This window comes from Hoplias malabaricus, chromosome 16 (genome assembly GCF_029633855.1).
Source record: "Hoplias malabaricus isolate fHopMal1 chromosome 16, fHopMal1.hap1, whole genome shotgun sequence".
Taxonomy (NCBI): Eukaryota; Metazoa; Chordata; class Actinopteri; order Characiformes; family Erythrinidae; genus Hoplias; species Hoplias malabaricus.
In genome coordinates this window covers 16,144,044-16,167,540 of record NC_089815.1, presented here as the reverse complement: position 1 = coordinate 16,167,540, position 23,497 = coordinate 16,144,044, and the positions used below count along the sequence as shown (strand labels likewise).

The 23,497-nt window shown below is 37.7% G+C and overlaps 2 protein-coding genes across 2 annotated transcripts; one reads left to right on the top strand and one right to left on the bottom strand.

Moving 5' to 3' along the window:
- Positions 1 to 8,149: 8,149 nt before the first annotated feature.
- Positions 8,150 to 9,974, bottom strand: ier5 (immediate early response 5). Its single transcript, XM_066648211.1, has one exon. The coding sequence runs from the start codon at positions 9,573 to 9,575 to the stop codon at positions 8,730 to 8,732; it is 846 nt and encodes a 281-aa protein (XP_066504308.1). The 5' UTR covers positions 9,576 to 9,974; the 3' UTR covers positions 8,150 to 8,729.
- A 179-nt stretch (positions 9,975 to 10,153) lies between these two features.
- On the top strand, positions 10,154 to 22,517 carry stx6 (syntaxin 6). Its single transcript, XM_066648212.1, has 9 exons — positions 10,154 to 10,233; positions 12,836 to 13,024; positions 17,914 to 18,083; positions 18,174 to 18,268; positions 18,401 to 18,463; positions 18,687 to 18,824; positions 20,613 to 20,719; positions 20,986 to 21,080; positions 22,032 to 22,517. The coding sequence occupies exons 2-9, from the start codon at positions 12,990 to 12,992 to the stop codon at positions 22,106 to 22,108; spliced, it is 780 nt and encodes a 259-aa protein (XP_066504309.1). The 5' UTR covers positions 10,154 to 10,233; positions 12,836 to 12,989; the 3' UTR covers positions 22,109 to 22,517.
- The last annotated feature ends 980 nt before the right edge of the window (positions 22,518 to 23,497 follow it).

Below are 23,497 nucleotides of genomic sequence, written 5' to 3'. Positions count from 1 at the left end.
ACTACAGGATTGATTATCCCTGTTCTAACCCTTTGGATTCATTGCAAAGTTCTGGACCTTGTATACACTAAACAATCTCTGGATTAGGAACACCTAACTTGTATCTACTAATATCAGCTCCTGACCATTGAAGAGCTGGGTAAAATGGGGAAAAGAAAGTATTTAGAGAAATGGGTGTACAGCCTATAATTGTGGGAATTCAAAGTGCTCTTGTATGGTCAATGGGACCAACAAGTTATGTGTTTTTAATCCAGTGATCATTCAGTGTATAACGACACAACTTGGAACAAATATCTTTACATTAATTAACACTCAAAATTATATATATATATTCTTTAAAACTACAGTTTTGGAGATAAAAGGTTATAAGAAATGTGTAATTGGTGTCATGCCTGGGTTTAACTGTTGAAGTTGTGTGGTTATAAAGCTTTTATATAGCTTTTATGTCAGCCACTCAGCTCAAAGTGTTAGCTTAATATAGGAGCATTTACGTTCCCTTCAATTACTCTGCAGTAAAAAAAAAGCACTTCTTTCATCTCTGGGAACCTGCACATGGCATATGGCCCTTTAATCCAATAGATACCTCTACATTCAAGCCAGGATAAACCTACTCTAATACTTTATTGCTCTATGCAGTGACACAATATCCCCTTTGTGCTTTGTACCGTGTGGACACCTGGGTCAAGTTTGAAACTTATTGCCCAAGTGATTAAACCACGTAATTAATCAAGCCAAGCACTTCTATGAAAAAATAGGTTTTCTTATGTTTCAATTTTATGCAGGGATGTAACATTCCTAATATTTTAGGGTGGTTTCCCAGACAGAGATTAAGTCTAGTCCTGGACTACACCACTTTTTGAATTATGATTTTCAGTTTAAAGGAGGATATAGTCCAAGACTCTATCTCTGTTTGGATCAGCAAACCATTTTCTCCAGTGAATCAGCCATTGTTCACACAATTAATGACCTGGATCCATCAAAGGATATAGATTAAACATGTTTCAAACATGACACTTCTTTGGAGCATAAACTGTTTAATTCAGGTATATTTAAGCAACTTGATTCTTCATTTTATGAGAGTAGCGCTGTTTATTATATGTACATGTCATAATTTAAGCCTACTTGGACTTAATACTTTGACTCTTACGCATATAAAATTGCTTTTTTTGAATGGAAAAGCTGGGATTCCGGTTGGAGTAAGAGCTGCAGTTTGCTGCTGTGTTTATTGTTGTGGCAGCTGCCGTACGTTACTAGGCCATTTGTAGCGTGCAGCGCTGGGCTTGTTTTGTCTCCTGGTAACGGCCTAGTGCAAAAACACTCAGCTCTCCTGTGTCAAGCCAGCAATTCCAACCATATGAGACTCATTTCACACACTTTAAATATATAAGCAAAGGTTATATTTTCAACTGATTACATTTTTTCAAATGAGGCCATATTTTAGACAAAGTCCATGTTTCCTTCCAAATACATAAATATGTATTACTACAAGATACAGGAAGCTTAGGTGGCTGGAAAAGTACCATTCTGTCCCTTTGATAAACAATGAAGACACCTCACTCCAAAGGTCAGATGTGTCATTGTGGAGTGGATTTTTTTCAAGTGAACCAGCATAAGTACAAACACACTCACACTTACAAATGCGCACACACACACACACACACACACACACACATACGTGTTGGTTCTGCTATATTTCGGAGGACTGTCCATTGAAATATTTATAATGAATGAACACTTCATTTACACCTAAATCTAACGCTTATATTTAAGAAGGCAAATACACACACACACACACACACACACACACACACACACACACACACACACACACACACACACACACACTTTCTCACTCACACACTCACTAGCCTCTTGACAAAAACTTTCCCTCAGTGTTCTCTCAAGTGAACTCTGAACCTTTGGAGGAAGTAACAGGGCCCTGAGCAAAGTTGTGTAGGTACTTTTCTTTACAGTAATCACTAGCAGCTTCCTCTTCTCCAGTCCATTGCTCTGAATTACAATTTGATTCTGAGCAATTTAAAGGTGATTTACAAGATTTTCAGTGTTTGGGGGCAATTTACTAAAATACCAGTTGAGCAGTTTTTTTTTTTTGGTTTGTTTTTGCACTATAGTTCGAAGAATTAAAGTAGGATTTCCATGTCACCACCATACACACAAACACACACACACACAAAGTGGGGTTGCTCTGTGGAATCTTTTCACCACCTGGATAGCATTAGTGGGCCTATGACATTTGTGTGTGTGTGTGAGAGAGAGAGAGATAGAGAGAGAGAAGAGAATGAGAGAGAATGAAGTTTAAAAAATAATTTAAAAAGAAAGAAAGAAAGAATGAAAGATAGTGGGGGAGAAATAGGAAGAGATAGAAAATGTACTAGTGTACCAGATGACCTTTCCTCTGGAATGTTTTAGTAGAATTCCTCTGGACGTGGTTCTTCTTGGAGTTCAGTACAATGTTTCATAATATGAGAAAAGTGCAGCAGCCGTTTGTGACTGATGGACCATCTGTCTTCTTCACTGGCCTTTTGCCTTATACTCCCTAAGCATGTCTGGACTTGCAAGAGCATGTACACACACACACTCACACACACACACACCCTCACTGATTAGGTACTATGGTATGATCTTTGCTGATAAATAATGGCTGATTCAGTAAGACATTTGAGTCAGAGTATCTCTTCCCACTTTTTACCCAGCAGCTTAACATTTATACACCGCATTAACAGAATACACTCAGTCTAGTTCATCCAAATGTTTACATTATTTCCAAAGGCATGAAATATGACAAAAAAAACCACTTTTACCAAGTAAACAATCTTCTCGCATATAAAAATATTTTTATATTTAATTGCACTGAAATTAAATATATATATATAAAATATAATATTTCTCCTGTAAAGTTACTTTTTGAGATACATGGTTTCAACTGGACAGCAACGAGAAAAATGCATCACCCAGAGGACATCCACACAGACACCGGGAGAACACATCAGACTCCAAGCAGTTCCTGAACTGTGTGACACTAATTATTGCACTTCCATGCTGCAATAATAATAATAACAACAATAAGGATCATAATAATAGTAATGTATACCACCTTTTATATTTAGGAGTAGCTCCAATTGCTTAACAAGCAGAAAAAATCAATTTTTATTTAAATTTTATTTATTATTTAATATTTCATTTCATTCAGCCAAAGGTACTTTAGTGAGATCAGGTACTGGTTTTGATCAAAAGTTACTAAAACATGATTATAAGGGGTGACCAAAAATGTCTGTATATATAATGCTTATCAAACATATAAGTTATAAACCATTTTCCAAACCTCTCATTATGGCAGTGGTTATACAATGTTTCATAGATATAAATACTCTCACTACCAAGGTAAAAAATTGCACAGTAATGTATTGCTGATTAACAGGATGTATTTATTTGGATGTTCTGTGCATTTGTAGCAATCTGTGTAATCTGCACTCGTCTGGGACGATAGCCTCCCCTTACCCCCTCCTTCTTTTACATTCTCATGTTTCAGGAAGCCTGCTTCTGATCCCATGCTGGCATTTTTCCCAGGATACCCCCCCCCAACCCCAGCTCAACACCCATCTCCTTTTCTCCACCTCTGCTCTGTCCTTCCTCCCCTCCCCCACACCTCTATTCCTCCTGTCCTCCGCCAGTTCCCAAGACAAACAAAGACTTTAGTTTGTCTGCGTTCCAGCGGAGGTCAGAGGGAATGAATGAAGGGGCCAAAGCAAGGGCTCTCTCTTTTTCTCTCTCTCCTTCTTTAGAGAATCACTGCACTTTTGTCTTCATGTATGTGTGTTTGAGAGAGTTTGTGTGTTTACAGGATGTAGAGATCATCTATTGATTACCAGCCAGTTTCAAAGTTAACTTCTTCCTAATAATCATAATACCTCTATTTATAAAAAGTGGTAAAAAAAACAGTAAAAACCAAATTAAAAACAAAATTAACTGTATGAATACAAATAAATAAAACTGTGATCAAATCATGTGGAATTTGTCTCTCTAAAATAAACAAGCAAACAAACAAAAAACATCAAAAGGCTTTCGAGTCATTTACATCTTTAAACAGGCACTGTAAATAATCAAAAATGTCCAATAAAATGCTGATAAAATTCCAGTGTAAATTCCAATGGAATCAATTCCATATGATATTATGATATTACTGTATAATGTCCATTATGAAATGACCCAAAATATTAACCTGTTTTGCCAGTGTACTTATTTTTGGTGATCTTGTTTGGTTTAACTGCATAACAAAATCTTTACATTTCATCCAGTATTAGTTTATTTTGAAATCATATTTCAAATGAATATTTTATGCACAGTTATGGAATTTTGAGACAAATGCTATATAAGTCACTACATTAATGCAAAGAAAGTTTAGATGACATAGGTCACTCTATTTAGGGAAAGAATTAAAACAAGCAAGATGGAAAGTTACAAGTTAGTTATTAATTTTTCTTTTGGTACATTTGTGGTTTTTTTGTTCTTTTCTATCCAACATTTTATTTTTTGTTGCATCCTTTAATTAATTATATATATATATATATATATATATATATATATATATATATATATATATATATATATATATATATATATATATATATATATATATATATATATATATGGCGCAGCAGGTAGTGTCGCAGTCACACAGCTCCAGGGGCCTGGAGGTTGTGGGTTCGATTCCTGCTCCAGGTGACTGTCTGTGAGGAGTTGGTGTGTTCTCCCCGTGTTTGCGTGGGTTTCCTCCGGGTGCTCCGGTTTCCTCCCACAGTCCAAAAACACACGTTGGTAGGTGGATTGGCGACTCAAAGGTGTCCGTAGGTGTGAGTGAATGTGTGTGTGTCTGTATTGCGCTGTGAAGGACCGGCGTCCCCTCCAGGGTGTATTCCCGCCTTGCGCCCAATGATTCCAGGTAGGCGCTGGACCCCCCACGACCCTAAATTGGATAAGCGGTTACAGATAGTGGATGGATGGATATATATATATATATATATATATATATAAATTATAGAACTGGTCAGATATCACAACAGATTTTAACACTGCCCCATTCCTAACAGCCAGCAATACAAATTCCCTGCGTATTTTGTATTTATGTTTCAACATGTGGTAAATTTAGTGGGTCAAGCATCAATATCTCCGAGATAATCTACGTGACGTAATTGCACCATCAAACACAAACAGCAAACTGGACACTGCCTGTCAAGGTTAATATGAGGCATTTATTTTCCCTGAGCTTGTAGAGGGAAGCTTGCTTGATCCTTGGCGGATGGCAGATGGTTTGTTTGCTTGTATTTTGCCGGCTTTGATCGGGATTGGTAAAGCCTGCCTGCACTCTCCAAAGCTGATGTGAGCAGACAATGACTCCATTAAGTGCAACGTAAATATGAAGAGTCCTTCTTCCCAACCCCCCCATTCTGCTTCATGCAGGTTTGTGTGGTCAGAGTGGATTTATTCACACGTAGCCTCCTCCCTCTCCGGTCACATGCCTTTAGTCTCCAGGCTGTTTATCGAAAAACACAACACCTGACCGGAGACTGAGCTACTAAATCTGAACTCTGCTTTGTGTAACACCATAAATGTCAGGAAAGATCGGGGGAAGATTATCCTGCCAGCTCATTTTTTATCTTTGGATAACGGTTTCATTCAGTTGTACAGGGCTAACTGATTAATGAGATAAGTGATTAATTGCTCAATAGGTCAGTGCAATTGAGCTCCCGGCATTGAGATATCCATCTTGTTGAATAAGTGAAGAGCTGAGATGTTTCTTTACTTTTCTTTTTCTCAGAACAAAGGTTCTGTTAAGGCACATCTTGTCTCTACATGTCTACAGACGGGTGTTTTCTTTGGACTGCTCCCAATTCCTCTTGTGGAAAGAGAGCAGCAGTGACCACATAAGAAAAAAAGAGAAAGAGAGAGAGGGAAAGAGAGAGACACCGGAGCTCTTAGAGTGTAATAAATCATTCATTGTGCCTAAAATAGCTTAGCGTGCTCCTGGTTTCTTGTCTAAATCTACCCAAAGTACATATTTCACCACCAACCGTGTAAGGTCAAGTGTATACTTTTGCTCCACATTTTTAATAATTTTAAACTTCCTAAAAGTGTTGAAAACTTTTGATACAAGAGTAGTTTGAATCATATGAACTTTTGTGTAACATTTTTTTCCTGAGACTCAACATTCCAGACACACATGCACTCCTGCTGTGGAGATCAGCAGGAAACGTTTTCGCAATCACATTTTTTTGGCCTCTCTCTTCCTTCCAGGAATGAGGAATGCAAGAAAGAGAGAGCAAGAGCCTGGCAAAATCCTGGAGAAGCAGGACAGCTGCATATGTTTAGCCTCAACTGGACCAGGCATGTATCCACAAGTTTCTTCTTTCTAAGCACTTCATAGTGCATCCACAAACAAAGAAACCACAGCGACTACATCACTGTTAGTCATGTATAGTCATTTATAACATAAAGAAGTGGGCAAGCCAAGGCCTTTGCCTCCAAACTAGCCAGCACTCTTGCTAGCACTGTTGCTAGCTCTTTGCTTATTCTTGTTTGGCTCCATGTTTAGAGTACCAAAGGTCTTAGATGTGTTTAGATATTACTAGGAATGCTGTTCCAAACCAGAAATACAAACAAAGAAAGTATATTGTAATCATCACAAAGAACCAAATAAATTCTCCCAGTGTAGTTGATCAAACCCTAACCTAGAGCAAAAAGCAAAAAAAAAGCTAATTTTAACATAAAAATTCTAGTTGAAATGAGCAGTTCCAGTTTTAACATAATTTACCTTAGATTAACTCTCAATGACAGTTTGATGTACCTGTGTTAAGACAAGTTGTTCCAAACGTAAGTCATCCAAAATAAAAATAAATGCTCAAGGGATTGCAGATTAGTTTAGAAGTTCCCATGCTAACTGATCCAACACTAAACTGTTATGAGGAACTAAAAACAAAATAAAAATGTAAAAACGCTTCTCAGACTAGTTTTCAAGTTGCCAAACCAGTGACATTCCAGTTTGCTCTCACCTTTTAGAAGTGACATATAAATGCATTTTTATATGTTTGGTTTGGTTGTGATCAGCTGACTCGCAGGGCTGGGATTTGACTGACCCACATTCTGTTAGGGGCCCTGGGCCACATCAGCTTTAGTCATGCTTCTGGGTTTTTCTCCAGGGAGTCTATCAATAGCCACCTATGGCCATGTGAAAGAATGTGGTCGTACAAGACATGAGGTCTTTTCTGATGGAATGAACTCACCCTGATGCCAAGTTTATCTCCCGAGAACATTGACTTTAAACAGCTGCCCTTTTGTTGTTAGGCATACAGATTCTACATATTCGGAAATGGAGGTTGGTTCACATTATTTGTAATGACATTTACTCACATAGAGCTTTATTTATCTAATAAACTTGGTATTAACCCTATTATAAATATAAAAGAAATAAAGTATTGTTTAATGTTTCTGAAGTGGTACTTTCCATATATATATATAAAATATGAAACCATTTAATTAACAACTAAATTTAAAAAAAATTGTGAATTCTTTCAGTTTTGAGAAATCAAATGTTTTGTGTCATGTTAAACAGCCTGAGTCAAGTTGGCCCTTGGAGTCTGGACTGATACTAAATCCTGCATACCACGCATGCTTCGGGGCACAATGGCTCGTTTTACAACCTGCAGTAAAAACTGGCTGAAGACAGAAAGTGTTTCAGTAGAACAGAGCCTAAGCACTTTAAGCGTTTTTGCTGTTTTCTTTGTTTTTTTCCTTCTGTTTCTTAGGCCTATCTAGTTTTAAAAGTAACTGTGGGAGTTTATTTTGAAGCTTAACTTATGCACGTAGATGATAACTGGAATTTTCTGTATGAGTTTGGCTTCAAGATATGAAGCAGATCTGAGTCATATTCAGACAGTAGTCATAAAAGAAGTTACATCAGTTTCGAAACTGGAGTAACCTTTCTCAAATCATTTGAGTTTTGTGCCAGCAGATTTCTTAAAAATACCAGACTTTGGTCTAGCTAAAGTTGCAAAAAAATATGTTTGGTCCAAAATGTGTGCTATTGAAAGTTTGTAACTTAATAAAGACCGAAAAAGAATCAATAATCATTTCACAGATTTTTAATACGTGATCACCACGTAATTGTCATAGTAAATACCAAAATACATAGATTCATAATACAACATCAGAAACAATATGTACAAGAACAATGTTACAAATGTACAGGTCTTTATAAAACAAAGACATAAGAAATCCAGCGGCCTTGGCTTGGCAGACTGTTGTTGTAGTCAGTACTTACATCAGCGTAACATTTAACTCTGTACAGATGTCATTAACATAACATTACACACGTTATTATCCATTCAGACAGCTGGTTGAAGTCAACCCAACCCCCCACTGTAGGGTTGTAAATGTTCAAGTTCTTTTCAGTGGCCTCATTCCTTTTGACCTGGTAGGTTTTACGTAGCAGTATCAGCATGTTCACATTCTTTCCTTTACAAAAGCATGTCCAAACACAGGCCGAGTTTGTGCTTGGTAGCACCACTCATGTTGGGGAAGTCCCATACCACACACACGCCTCACCACGTGTTATGGGGAAGGGGGTACCCAGTCAAGAAACACAGCACAAAACAGCCATGTGTGAAGGTTATAAACATTTTTAAAACTATGCCTCCACTCCAGTTCTGTGGCTATTAAAAAGCCACAATGGCCGTGGTCCAAGGGTTCAGGTTCTTTAGCATTTGGTCACAGCAGATTTGCCCTGACCCTGAGTCACTGTCATCAGTTTCCGCCTCAGGCTCAGCGTTTTCCTTAGTCAAAAGTCCAGAAAAACTAGAGCCAAAAATTGTGATGAGATTAGAAACATTGCTTGTGTCCATCTCCTCAGCTTCCTCCTTGTCTGAGTTAGTCACCGTAGCATTTGAGGAAGTCACTTTTGTCCGTTTTACAGGAGAGTCATGGCTGGCTGTCTTCTCAGCACCCCGCTTCCTGTTTGAACAACAGCGTGTTTTCGGTGGTTGGTGTGAATTCCCTTCTGTGGCCGTAGCGGCATTAACATCCGTCTCACAATCTGAAGAGTTCACGCTGGCATGTGAAGCTTCACACTTTGGTTCACTGACCACTGGAGACGTTACAGAAACATTAGTTGTAGAGTCTGCTGAGGAAGAATCCTCATCTGTCTGAGGTTTAGAGGAGCTGGTGTCCTTGGGGCCTTCCCCTGACTGGCTGGTGTGATTCTCCTCTGGCTGAGGAACATCTGTCTGCTCACAGTCGGTTGACGAGGACAGGGATTCCTCACTGGCTGGAATGAGTTTCTCTTGGTCGGCGTCCATCAACTCCCACTCCTTAGCCTCCACATGCTGGGCGTTGAGGCAAACCCCGCCATAGTAATCACTCAAATACACTTGGCGAGCACTTCGGAGCACAAGAGACACCAAAAGGTTTTTGTGTAGCTTGATGCCTCCTCGTTGAACTCGAGAATTGTAGATTTTCCCCAAGGAGATACTCATTATCCGATGGGCCTCCACTTTATACTCCATGGCCAGATTCAGTGATCTTAAAGCAAGGTATAAGTCGACTAGTTTCAAAGTTCAGCTCCAGTCAGAGGCTCTGGTTCGTCACCACGCTTGTTCTCGATTAGCTTTACGTCTCATTGAAGCATTCCAAAAAATGGCAAAAAAATCCTCCAGTGAATAAAAAACACTCACTACTCTTAAAGTAGTGTAAAATTTAAAAAAGTGCTAGATTAAAACACTATTCCTCTACTAGTGTTTTTTTAATCCGTTGTAGTTACTGTTTTCTTAAACCTGAGATGTTAAATCTTTAAATAAATATGAAAGCCACATCTCATTTCTTCAGAGGAAAAAAGCAATACTGATATATTGGTGTTATTGGGTTAAATGATCAGATTACCTTCAGTACTCTGTCTACCCCCAACAACAGCCTAGAGAGGAATGAGACCGTTTCTATTTTTAGACCGTTTTTATACGCAAACGTAACAACTACGCTGACCAATCGTATTAGTCCCAGCGCTCGGAGCCACGCCCTGGCAAACACCACGGACCAATTATAACGCGGGATGCAGATTACTCATATTTAAATACTAACGTGGGAGAATCGTTTAAAGACGCAGGAATGTTTTTAGGGCCGGAGAGAGGAGTATATTTAAGAAAAACAACAATAATATGAAAAGATCAGGTAGCTATTAGTTTATCAATGTTGCTTTTAGTGTTAGTTGTTTGTCCTTGAGTGAACAGATAGTTCACTCGTATAATCCCAGAGAAGCTATTTTATGATACGATTAAATTATTTAAGTAAAAACAAAACATTTACAAACACTAATCGTTTATAATAGGTTTAACTGGATTTAACTTGCTCCGTACTGTTCCAGACACGTTCGGGCATTGTTTTAGGCTTCTCTCTAAACGGACGTGTCTCCTTTAATTCTTCTGTTTTTTCAGCCGACATCCTGGACTGATGTAATGGTTTGTGTCTCCTACCGTCGGGTCACATGGCCCTATTGTGCAAATCCTCTGCGGTGTCTGAGCAAATGTGAATGGAAGCCGTTAGTGAAGGGGGAGGGGAGGCGGTGTTTTGTTTCAAGAAAACAGTTTAAAAGCCCAATGTGACACCGAGCTAAAATAAACCTCTCACGAATGACTTACAAATATTTTCGACATAAATACGTCCCGAACCGAGCACCATTTGAAAGGTTATTTTTGTCGAGTGTTAACTCGTTATGGGTAAAACAAGCGCCAGGGAAGGCAGAGTATGACGTAATACGCTTTGTGTTTACTCTCTGAATGGAAAACACTGGGAGAAAAATACTACCACATTGAGCAGAGCTTTAAATTAATAAAGTAATGCTAAGGAAAAAACATAGATGAGCATTATAATATTGTACTCTTGCTTGTGTCCCTATGTTCCCCCCATATATCAGAAATGTCTGGTATTACCATATGAAAATGAAGAGATTATTGCAACTAATTTCACTGTTGTGCTAGTGTTAAAAAAATATTCCAGATGTAAATTTCATACCAGTTTCAGTTAAACTAAATTTAAGCATGTTTATTGTTCATGAACATAAGTATAATCTATGCAGAATGTCTGCTCAGAGGATTTAGACTGCACAACTAACAATGTATATTTGTGTGTATGTTTATGTACGTTTTTAATTAACTGAATATATACAGGATTCAGGGTGCTGTGTGTGCTTCTGGGTTGCTGTGGTGTAGATATCTCAGGTAATGAGCGAACCTCATGAATAATAAAGGCGTAGTAAGTACTGTGCAGTCAGAAATGGCTTACAGAGGCGCTGAGAGTGACTTTCAGCTATTTGACAGTAAATAGAGCTGTTTTAAAAAAGCTCAGTCATGTCTTGACTTGAAAAATTTGAACAATTTAGATAGATATTTAGACTGAAAGATACATAGATAGATAGATACCAATATTTACACCTACATATTAGTTAAATTAGAGTATGTGTGTTCTCCGTGTCCGCATGGGTTTCTTACCACGGTCCAAAAACACCCGTTGGTCCATAGGTATGTGTGAGGGTGTCGCCCTGCGAAGGACTGGCGCCCCCTCCAGAGTGTGTTCCTACCTTGCGCCCAGTCATTCCGGGTAGGCTCCGGACCCACCGTGACCCTGAACTGGAAAAGTGGTTACAGACAATAAATTAATTAATAATTCTTTAATTCAGTTCTTTCATTCTCTGTAAACGCTTTGTCCTGTTAAGGGTACAGCCCCCCCCCCACCCCCCCGGAATCGTGGGGTCCCAGTCCATCATAGAGCATCACATATATTCACATCTATGGACACTTTTGCATAGACATTCCACCTACCAACCGTGTGTTTGGACTGTGAAGGAAACCCACAAACAGGCATGGGGAGAACATATGGCGTGAGATCACTGTCTTTTATGCGGGAGCGCCAAAACGACACTAAATCGAGCACGTCAGACTCAACGAGCGCACAGAATCAAGAAAACCGAGCGAAAACAGCGACAGCGAGAGCAGAAGAACAAGCACTGTGCTCGCTTCCTGTAGCTCCGTTTTCATTGCGCGTTCCAGTTTGGTCCTCGCTTCTGAAATTTGAACTCGTTTCTCAAAAGTCTGCTCGCTTCTCGGTTTTAACAGGAAATACATCACGGTTTCAAGACTTGGTAACCGATTGCTAGTGATGGCACCATTGAATCTGAAGCTGAACTAGGAATCGGTTTGAACCCCAGAACCCTTCAGTTGTGTGAAATTACCTGTAGCACTACCGTGCCACCTTAGAAGGCTAATTTATTTCATTTTATTTACAATGACCTTTTAAATATACTTTGTAAGTATTTGGTGGCTACACCCTTTGCTTAACTTGATTGAGATGCTTAAGATCGCCACTATATTTGGTGTAAGTGTAGTGTATGAGTTGTTCCACATTTTCATAGAATTGTTTGTAATGTTACAGAATACTATTTTCTACTGTCAGTGGATTTTACAGTTGCTAGTGGAACCTTTATTTGCTCAGAAGTTGCTCCTAAGGAAGAACCAGACTTGTGGAGCATTGCTGTTTCATGGATTACAATTTTCCCATTGTATCAAACACGAGACTGACTCAGGCTGTAAAATTATGCCCTAAATACAGTGACAGGTGCAATAACCTGGGGTATACCAATTTTAGCCCAATGAAAACAGTAACTGTAATAGACATATATATTCCAAACAAAGTTTATAGAGATAGGTCTTGGTTGAGACACAATTAATAAACCATTTAATTCATCAATTAAGTATCTAATAATTTTGTCTTCCATCAGTGGATGTTTCAGAGCCGTTGACACAGTGCTGCTGTTTGAGAAGAGGAAGACAGAGGGAGTGATGGCGGTGGAGGCAGCTCTGTCCTGCTCATAATTAACACAGGCTTTAGAGCATGAATTTATATAATTAGAGTTATTTAAGGTGAGCAGCACGATGTCGATGGAAGATCCGTTTTTCGTGGTGAAAGGGTAAGTGTTTTCTCGCAACCTTAATTTGCAAAGCAACGAATCTCTAGTTGGTTTCATTCTCTAATTCTCCTTTCCGCCTTAAATGGCGCAGAATCTACTCCCCTGCCAGAGAAGCTGCATGGTAACTGCCGTGCCATTTAAGGTGGAACGGAAAATTCTACTGAGAAAGTCATGCTCAGTTTCGAACAGATCAGCTTAATTTGTTCATCTCCTCTATATATTCGACTGAAATAAGTTAGAGACCGTATGGCTTACTTAGTGCATATATATTAAACACTTATTTATTCACTCATGTAGTTTATTAGCTGAGTTATTGCTTTGTTATTTTAGTGCTAGTTCGATTAGCTACTCTGTGTTAGCTTGTCGGCTAGATTCCCTTGTTTACTAAACTTAGCTCCTGAATAGTTTCTTGGGTTAAAAAATATCTTATTTATAGTCATTTCATGAATACTATATAACGTTATATACTTCCCCAAGTAGTCACAATGTTTCATATAACTAACTTGTGTATGCTGTGCTATATTATGTATTTTATATTTGTCCTTCACCTATAGTTATAGCAGAGTAGTGTTTTTTTTTTTTTTTTAATTATAAAATAATGGAAAATCTTTTGGCAACTATACCTTTTTAAGTCTGGTGTGTATGTACATGAACTTTGTTCTCGTTGGTCGTTTTCAAAAATTATTGAAGCTGTAACCATCCATGTTACTTAAGCTTGATTAGTCATAACGTGTTAAAAAAGTGGGTTTTGCTGCTTAGTATACATATTGGTCTTTGACAGATGAAATTAAATGAACAAGAATGTTGTTTTCACAGTTATAGACATTACTGTTGGAGGGATGTATAGATATTGATTACATATAAGTGAAGTATGAGAAATTAGGCTTAAAAATAGTGGCATAGGACAGGTATTTAGATTTTGGTCAATATTTCAAAAACAGTATTTGTTTATGTGCCATGTACTCCAAAAGAGCAGTATTTTGAGATGATGCTAGACGTTTGTGGGGGTAAAAAACCCACGTGTTTCTCTGTACTATAATAATTAACTTCAACAGGAAAATTTTATATTTCTTTATGTTAATGCAGTTTTTTTTGTCCCAGTTTCAATATGTTTAATAAATACTTATATTTCACAGCAAGCCGACATTTTCACCAAAATCTCAAACCTTTCCCACAATTGCACAGTGCATCTGCAGTCTTTATTTTTAGTTCAGTTTTCACATCTAAATCTAAATCAAGTGTCACAGGTAATTGTTTTAAATTTTATATTCATTTAGCAGTCTTTAGATTGGACCAATATTTGGTAACCTATTGTACAAACTGGATTCCAAAAAAGTTGGGACACTAAACAAATTGTGAATAAAAACTGAATGCAATGATGTGGAAGTGCCAACATCTAATATTATATTCAGAATAGAACACAAATCACAGATCAAAAGTTTAAACTGAGAGAATGTATCATTTTAAGGGAAAAATATGTTGTTTCAAAATTTCATGGTGTCAACAAATCCCAAAAAAGCTGGGACAAGGCCATATTTGATCACTGTGTGGCATCTCCCCCTTCTTCCTACAACACTCAACAGACGTCTGGGGACAGAGGAGACCAGTTTCTCAAGTTTAGTAATAGGAATGCTCTCCCATTCATGTCTAATACAGGCCTCTAACTGTTCAATCGTCTTAGGCCTTCTTTGTCGCACCTTCCTCTTTATGATGCGCCAAATGTTCTCTTTAGGTGAAAGACATGGACTGCAGGCTGGCCATTTCAGTGCCCGGATCCTTCTCCTACGTAGCCATGATGTTGTGATTGCTGCAGAATGTGGTCTGGCATTATCTTGTTGAAAAATGCAGGGTCTTCCCTGAAAGAGATGACGTCTAGATGGGAGCATATGTTGTTCTAGAACCTGAACATAGTTCTCTGCATTAATGGTGACTTTCCAGACATGCAAGCTGCCCATGCCACAAGCACTCATGCAGCCCCATACCATCAGTGATGCAGGCTTCTGAACGGAGCGTTGATAACTTGGGTTATCCTTGTACTCTCTGGTCCGGATGACATGGTGTCCCAGTGTTCCATAAAGAACTTCAAATCGTGACTCATCTGACCACAGGACAGTCTTCCATTTTGCCACACTCCATTTTAAAAGACCCCTGACCCAGTGCAAACGTCTGAGCTTGTGGAGCTTGCTTAGAAATGGCTTCCTCTTTGCACTGTAGAGTTTCAGCTGGCAGCGGCGGATGGCATGGTGGATTGTTTTCACTGACAATGCTTTCTGGAAGTATTCCTGTCCATTCTGTTATTTCCTTGACAGTGGCATTCCTGTTTTAGATGCAGTGACGTTTAAGGGCCCGGAGATCACGAGCATCCAGTAGAGTTTTACGGCCTTGACCCTTACGCACAGCAATTGTTCCAGATTCTCTGAATCTTTTAATGATGTTATGCACGGTTGATGATGATAACTTAAAAGTCTTTGCTATTTTACGCTGGGTAACACCATTCTGGTATTGCTGCACTATCTTTCTGTGCAACAATGGTGGAATTGGTGATCCTCTTACCATCTTGGCTTCAGAGAGACACTGACACTCTGAGAAGCTCTTTTTATACCCAATCATGTTGTCAATTGACCTAATTAGTCTTAATTGGTCTTCCATTATATGCTCAATTTCCTTTTTCCAGCCACTTATTGCTAATTTTCCCAACGTTTTTGGGATTTGTTGACACCTGTGAAATTTTGAATCAACACATTTTTCCTTTAAAATGTTACATTTACTCAGATTAAACTTTTGATCTGTCATCTATGTTCTATTACAAATAAAATATTGACATTTGTCATCTCCACATCATTGCATTCAGTTTTTATTCACAATTTGTTTAGTATCCCAACTTTTTTGGAATCCGGTTTGTATTCCAGATGTGCAAAACATTTAAGCAACAGTGGGCTGCTGTGCAAAGTATAAGCATACACAGGATAAGATGTAAAATATTCTATGCCAATCCATTAGAGCTTCAGATAGGGCTCAACTGTGAAGTGTGGTGTCTCAGTCCAAGTCCACCTATTTCAGCTTCTTCCTTTTGAATTCTATTGCATCCTCAAATGGAACTGTTACCTAGTAAACTATCCATTTAGTTTCAGAGTATAGCACCATGGCTGGCCTCTGCACTCTGGGATCGGCAGTTTTTTACTTATGTCCACCAGCAATTTCCAATCTCGTACTTCACCCCATCTATCTATTTATAACACCCTCTAATATGCTCCCCCTCACATGAAAACTGAACCACTTTATTACTACTACCACGCCTCTAGGCATTTGCTGTGCAACAAACACGCTAAAACCCTTAGGACATGGTTATGTCTCCATGTATACCGACCCTGTTACAAACTAACCTTACAAGCTGATAGAATATGCTTCGGTATGCGAACCCTTGTACTTAGTCTACAATTAGAGTCTTCACTTACCACTGTCCAAGATTATGCAGTGATTTTTCACTTCTTTAGATTCCCTCAGCGAAGCCACTGGCCTAGTTTTGCTTGTGACACCATGTGTGTTGCGCACCATGCCTTCTCTTCCTGCTCACAAATAAAACTAATCATTGTTTGCCCATTTCCGTCACTTGAAGAAAAAAAAGGCCATATCTAAGTCATAAATATTAGATACTAAGTCAAAATAATTAGATACAAAATTGTTATAATGAGATGCAGTCGTAATAATAAGATGCTAAATCATAATTATGAGATGCTAAGTCATATGAGATACTGATAGCAAGAAGACAGTGGCCATGGTTGGTCCACTGAGGGACCCCAGCAGTGGCCTACAGTCAGTGGTGTGCTGACCTTATTAATCCGGTGAACCAATATGTTCGCTGTCTGGGGTGCTAAGTCATAATTATGAGAAAGATATCAGAATCTATAATTATTATGAATTTTGATATTTAATGATTTTTATTCACAAATTTAGAAAAGATTGAGTGTCAAATGGATTATCATACAAATGATGAATGATTTGAATTCAATAATTTTCATAACCATTATATGTGTATATTGGTGCATGGAAGGAACACACCCTCTGGTGTGTGTCACAGGGTGGCACATATTCACATCTATGGACAATTCTGAGTTGCCAGTTCACCTATTAACATGTGCTGTTGGACTCTGGGAGTAAACCCACGTGGACATGGGGAGAACACACCAAACTCCTCACAGGCAGTCACCCGGAGTGGGACTTGAACCTGACACTAACGGCAACTCTACCGGCTGTGCCACCGTGCTGCTCATATATAGATTCAGCAAGTGTTAATAGACCCACTAGTTGTACATTCAAGTCCAGACAACTTCCTCCATGGTTCTTTTGGTTTTAATAAATGTTTGTAATTATACAGTGATGTGTAAAGGACAGGGAATGCTGAAATATCCAATGATCCAAATTAGCAAGTAGTAAGCTAGTGTTCAGGAAAATGTTGGTGTTTCTTAAACATTTTAGTCCCAGTCCAGTTGCAGAACTATTTGTTGATGGAACCAGATTATTTATTCAAACAAAATTCCTAATTTGTTGTCACTTATTAATGTTTGTGCAATTGTTGCATGAAAGCATTATCACACAGGAGTGTTGTTATACTGAATTTCAGCACAGCCATAATTATCTTCAACGCTTGGCCTGTGGCAACGTGCCTATTACTGCACCACAGTGATGTGATTATTCACTTTAAGCACTTAAATCCTGATGTGATATCATTACCAGTTTTTTTTTTCAGTTTTTTAATTCAGCAAATTCACAGTTAGAGCACTAGTGAATTTTGCAATAGTTCACTATGCATTTTAATATACATGTGTTATTTTTAAGTGTGTGCTCTTGAGAAAATTTTTGAATATTCCTCATGTTTTTGCTTTGCTTAGAGAAGTCCAGAAGGCTGTCAATACAGCACAAGGTCTGCATCAGCGATGGAGTGAGCTGCTACAGGATCCTAGTGGTGCCACCAAGGAGGAGATTGACTGGACCACCAATGAGTTAAGAAACAGCTTGAGGTCAATTGAATGGGACCTGGAAGACCTGGACGAGACTATTAATATCCTTACACAATACTCAGAGAAATATTATTAATGGTTATGCTGGTTCTTATTGCTACTTTGTACAATGCCTTAACTATAATTTTCAAGTATTGTGGAAGCAAATCCAAGGAAGTTTAATCTTGATGCTGTGGAGTTGTCCAAACGAAAAGCCTTCATCACCAGCACAAGGCAAACTGTTAAGGCATGTTACCATAATGTGCTGTTCAAGCTTCCTTGGTTAATTGCCAGCACTCCTGATTGCATTTATGTAAAACATGTCAACATTTTTACTCATTTGAAACTTTATAAATATTAATATCCATTTATTTTTTAGGAGATGAAAGACCATATGGCTAGTCCAATGGCGGTATCCATATCAGACAAGAAAAGCCGACAGGTGTGTACTTTGAATTATCTACTGTCACTCAATTCTAATATAATTCTGAGCTACATATTTTTGTTTGTGTCTAGTTTTGCGTATTCGTTCAGTGACATTTTAGTTTATTAATGACATTTATTCTTATTTTAGTTTCACATCAATTTGTAATCATTTATAGTTTTAGGGTTGCATGTGAATATGTGGCTTATGGTACTATTATTACATTTGATGTTTGATTTAGACCCTTTTGGGTGATGGAGGAGGGTCTCATGGCCCAATCTGGCAACCTGGAGGAGGAGGAGACAGGTACACTCGTCTAGACAGAGATCTGCAGCAAGCTAACTCCCAGTTTATTGAGGAACAGCAAACCCAGCAGCAGGTAATACAGAACCCAACATGAAGGTGAAGATTTTGTGCCATGGTTTTTTTTATTTATTTGACAAATCTTATGTAATATTGTATATTTTAAATGTATGCAAAAGAATGTCACACTCTGGTATTTGATACAGGATTAGCATGTTTCGTTAAATAATTATCTGTTTATACTAAAATAAATGAAATATTTGTCCATTATCATGACCAGTTCCCCTGTCATTTCAGTCACAACTATTGAGGTTAACACCTCCAACAGTTAATTTAAAAATAAAGACTTAAGACGCAGACTTTACATTAATAAAGAGAATAGGCTTCAAGTTTTAATTGAAGAAATAAGGCTTTACAAACAATTTGGTCAATCATCATAAACATCAATGTCCATCCCAGAATATCCACAGTTTTTATACCCTTTATTGGGCAAAGAATTGTCAACACATGGCTTCTCTTTGTCTGGGTTCAGCCACAGACACTCCATCCACAAGTAGACGGAGAGTCTGATACTTTAAGTGCATTAAGTTGCCTCACTGTCAAGATTCTGCCAGTCGCATTCTGATTGGCGGTACGTCCCCGTATATGAACGTCTGTGTATCATTTTTGTACTGACTCTGGTACTGGTGAATCATAAGTACTGCCCCCTTCTATTCATCATGCAGACTTGTGATTGGTCCAGTTGCATGTCAGATTACTTTTCCTGCAGTAGTAGGCGGTCCTTTGGCCACGTTACGTGACAAAAGGTACCAGACTCTCCCTAGAGAATCTGGCAATTGATTATCATTTATTTATCACATGATTATGTTAGATTGTAAAAGAGTTTTCATTATTATGCACAATGTTTCCATTACTTTCATGCCAAGGAGTACACTACCTGTACAATAAAAACAATTGCAGGCTTCAGACCCCGCCTTGAACTGGTCCTCTTTGGTAGCTGTTTTTTTTCAGCCACCAAATAAATAAAATTGTGTCCCAGCCTCTGCTTTGATCCAGCAAGGGCTCTGATAATGAGTTTTTTGTAAACAATTGTTTAACCTATAAACTATATAACTTTTGTTAACATAAAAAGCATACATACTTATAGACCTTACAGAGCACACAGAACAACCCAGAGAGAATCAACTTCACTACACCGTTCATTTATATATTTTTTGTTTTTGCATCAAATATCACTCTTCCAATTGGAGCTATGGTATTCCTGGGGCTCTCCAAAGGTTACAGCACAACAAACACAGAGCCTTCCTGGAACCACTGACACCTCTCCTTAAACAGAGCAATATGTAATTTATTTAATAAATCATAAAATGACCAGGACATGTCATCTAAGATTAAGGAAACAAGCTAAGTCTGGTACAGCAGTGCTACAGTCAGTATATTCTTTGAGTAGTGTCTTGTCTGGAGTGGAACTCTGATTCCTGCCTGCTGCCCATTCCCCAGTACCATTTCCGTTTTAATTGTGACATTATTTAGACGTTATCTGTTAATCTGAGCAGTATTTAATCTGGGTCTGGAAATTAGGAGCAGTGGGCTATTGTTTTCAGGATAAAGCACTTAGTTTTGGCTAAATTTGAAAGCTGTGCATCTAGCTAACCTTGACAGCCTTATATATAAACACCACATGGTTTATAACATGCAAAAAAAATCATTGCAAGTGTGTACACATTAGTTGATCATCTTACAGTTGACAGGGGTGGACACAACTTTCTCCAATGTTTCTCCAATTTAGACTGCAGTAGCCAGTGTAAATGCTACATATAGCTCCTTATATGTGATTGATGTTTTTTTGTGCGCTATATTGTAGCTCATAGTGGAGCAGCAGGATGAGCAGCTGGAGCTGGTGTCAGGGACCATTGGTGTGTTGAAGAATATGTCTCAGAGGATTGGACAGGAGCTGGATGAACAAGCAGTGTAAGCCATTGAGTGTTTTGATTTATATGACTTGAGGCTGGTAAATGTTTTTTTTTGTTTGTTTTTTTTCCCCCATTTTTCAAATAACCAAACATATAAGATAATTGAAATTAGACTATTTACTAGTTTATACGACTTTAATCTGTCATCAAAAAATGTCAGAATCTTTATCTAAAAACATTTGGTTTAGTTAGTGTTTATCATTATGATGAAGCATTATTTCAACTTGGCGAATAATCTTGATATCTATAATCACTCTTTTGCAGAATGCTTGATGACTTTTCTCATGAGATGGACAACACTCAGTCCAGACTTGATAATGTGATGAAGAAATTGGCTAAAGTGTCCCACATGACAAGTGGTGAGTACTAGATGATCACATTTGGCTTTTTCATGGCCTGATTTTTGCCCTGGTTGAGAGTGAATTGTTACGCTTCAAAACATTAAACTGATTTTGTCTTTTTGATGTGCGGTGAGCTAATATACTGACATTGACGGACACTGACGCCTGAGTGAATTGAGAGTGAATTCAACTATAAATTAACTTCCTGTTCAGAACCACCCCATGCTTCCTGGAGTCAAGCGGTGGGGTTACAGACTGTAACGGAAGGAAAGCTGGGGCTTGCCACTCCTTATATGGCATCAGGCGATAAGCACAGGAAGTCTGACCTTGGGGACCATCAAAGGAAGTGCTTGGTTGAGAGGACAAGAATGAAACTTAGCTAAAAATTTTTTAAAGCAGTTGGGAATTACCAGAAAATAACAAAAAGTTATAAAATTATATCTTAATTTAAAAATATATCTTTATATACATTGTGACCCTGAAATGGATTAAGAAAAGATGACGATGATCATCGTCTTTATTTACTAAATAAAATATGATATTATTATATTAATATTATTTTATTCCTTATAAAATAGGAAAATGAAAAAATATATAAATTTGCATTATTAGTTATAAGAGACAGTTGCCTACAGTTATACCATCAGAATTCTTTAAATGAAAATATATTTTTTTAATTTTTAGAAATTTAAAAGTACGTTTATTTAAAGACAAAGGTCTTATTTTTATCAATTAAAAGTATTCAATTCTGAGGTAATGTCTAATGTCTTTCACCTAGACTAAATTAAAAACTAATAATACCAACCATGGATGTGCCATATTTGTTTGTCTACATAGGGAAATTTCTTATTTTTTTTTTTTTTTTTGTGAGTTCTTAACAAAGATATTAAAAAGAATTGAATTTGAATGTTAATACTGCATGGCAAGCCTGGTATTTTTGACTAATTGTTGGACTTTTTACCTCTACAGACCGAAGGCAGTGGTGTGCTATTGGCATTTTGTTGGCAATCCTGATGGTTGTGATCATCCTGCTCATTGTTCTGTGAATAGCACTCCATTCCCCTACCACTACAACTTTCCTCACCTGCACGGAAGTACTGACTAAAAAAAAGGTGCTTTGGGGAAAGGAAATTACTATTTCTCTAGTCCTTATTCCATCATACTGTCAGCTGATTAATATGCTTCTTTTGCAAATTTTTAGGCAACTTCATAATGCCACTAGTGTGGTACTTTTTTGCTTGTTTATCTGTAAATATCTTGGGTTTTTTTGGCTACGCTTAAGCCCTAGAGGCTTGTATTAGTGTGGTGTGCATCACTTACTTTTTCTGTAAGTGTGTTACTACAGCATGAAAGGATGTGGTCTTAGTGTCTTAATGGAGTTAGTGTCTTTTTCTGGAATGCAATTTATTCTTGTTATATTTGGCATTTAAGGTCCACCATGTTACAAAAAGGGACGTCCACCATGTTTATATATATATATATATATATATATATATATATATATATATATATATATATATATATATATATATAAATTCTCAGAGATTTGAGCAGAATAAGTCATTTTTTGAATTGTAGAGAAACTGACCATTCAGCTTATTCAGTGCAAATGTAGAAATTATATTTAATGTCCTAAATGACTGGGGAGCCTACAGAAGCTCTTACACTGTATGCCGAAACATTTGTAACTTATTCAAAAGTCTGTAGAGTCAAAAGTTTTCAGCCATTGTGCACACCGATTTTCAGCTGTGCTTACACCACTTGTAAAATCTCCAACATTAAGGAAAAAAAGGGCTGCTCTGGAAGGGCTGCACATGATTGCTCAATGCAAAGTGTGGGCCAGCAGGGAATATAGCAACCCTGCATTGGGCTGAGGAAGAGTGCAAATGCTTCCTTTACTTTTTATATTGGCTTTTGTAATCTAAAACTATATTATTTAACACCATTTCCTCACCTCACTACTGGCTGAATACTATCAAATCTTTCCAGAAATCTTTCAAAATGTAGTGTAAATCATTCCCTGAAGATTAGAGTTAGCTATGGCAGTCAAGAAATGTTGGATGAGCAGGTGTCCACAAAATTATATTGTGTTGATTAAGGCAATGAACCTTAAAAGTTTATGGGGAATTTAATAAATCCCATTACAATTTGATGAAATGGAAAAAAGAAATTAAGTAATTGGGCCCTGTATCTGCCTGTTTCCATGTATTTTTCTAAAGCATTTAAGGCCATAATTTAATGGGGAAACTGTTCTAAAGTAGCAGTTTTAAATTCTTTTGACTTGCTACATCTGTTCAGAGGAAGAGTTAAAAGGTTATCTATGTAAAAATTCAGAACACACCCCTTTAATGCTACACACTGATTCACTGAAGTAATAACTTATACATACCACATACATACATATACATGTGTGTGTGTGTGTGTGTGTATATATA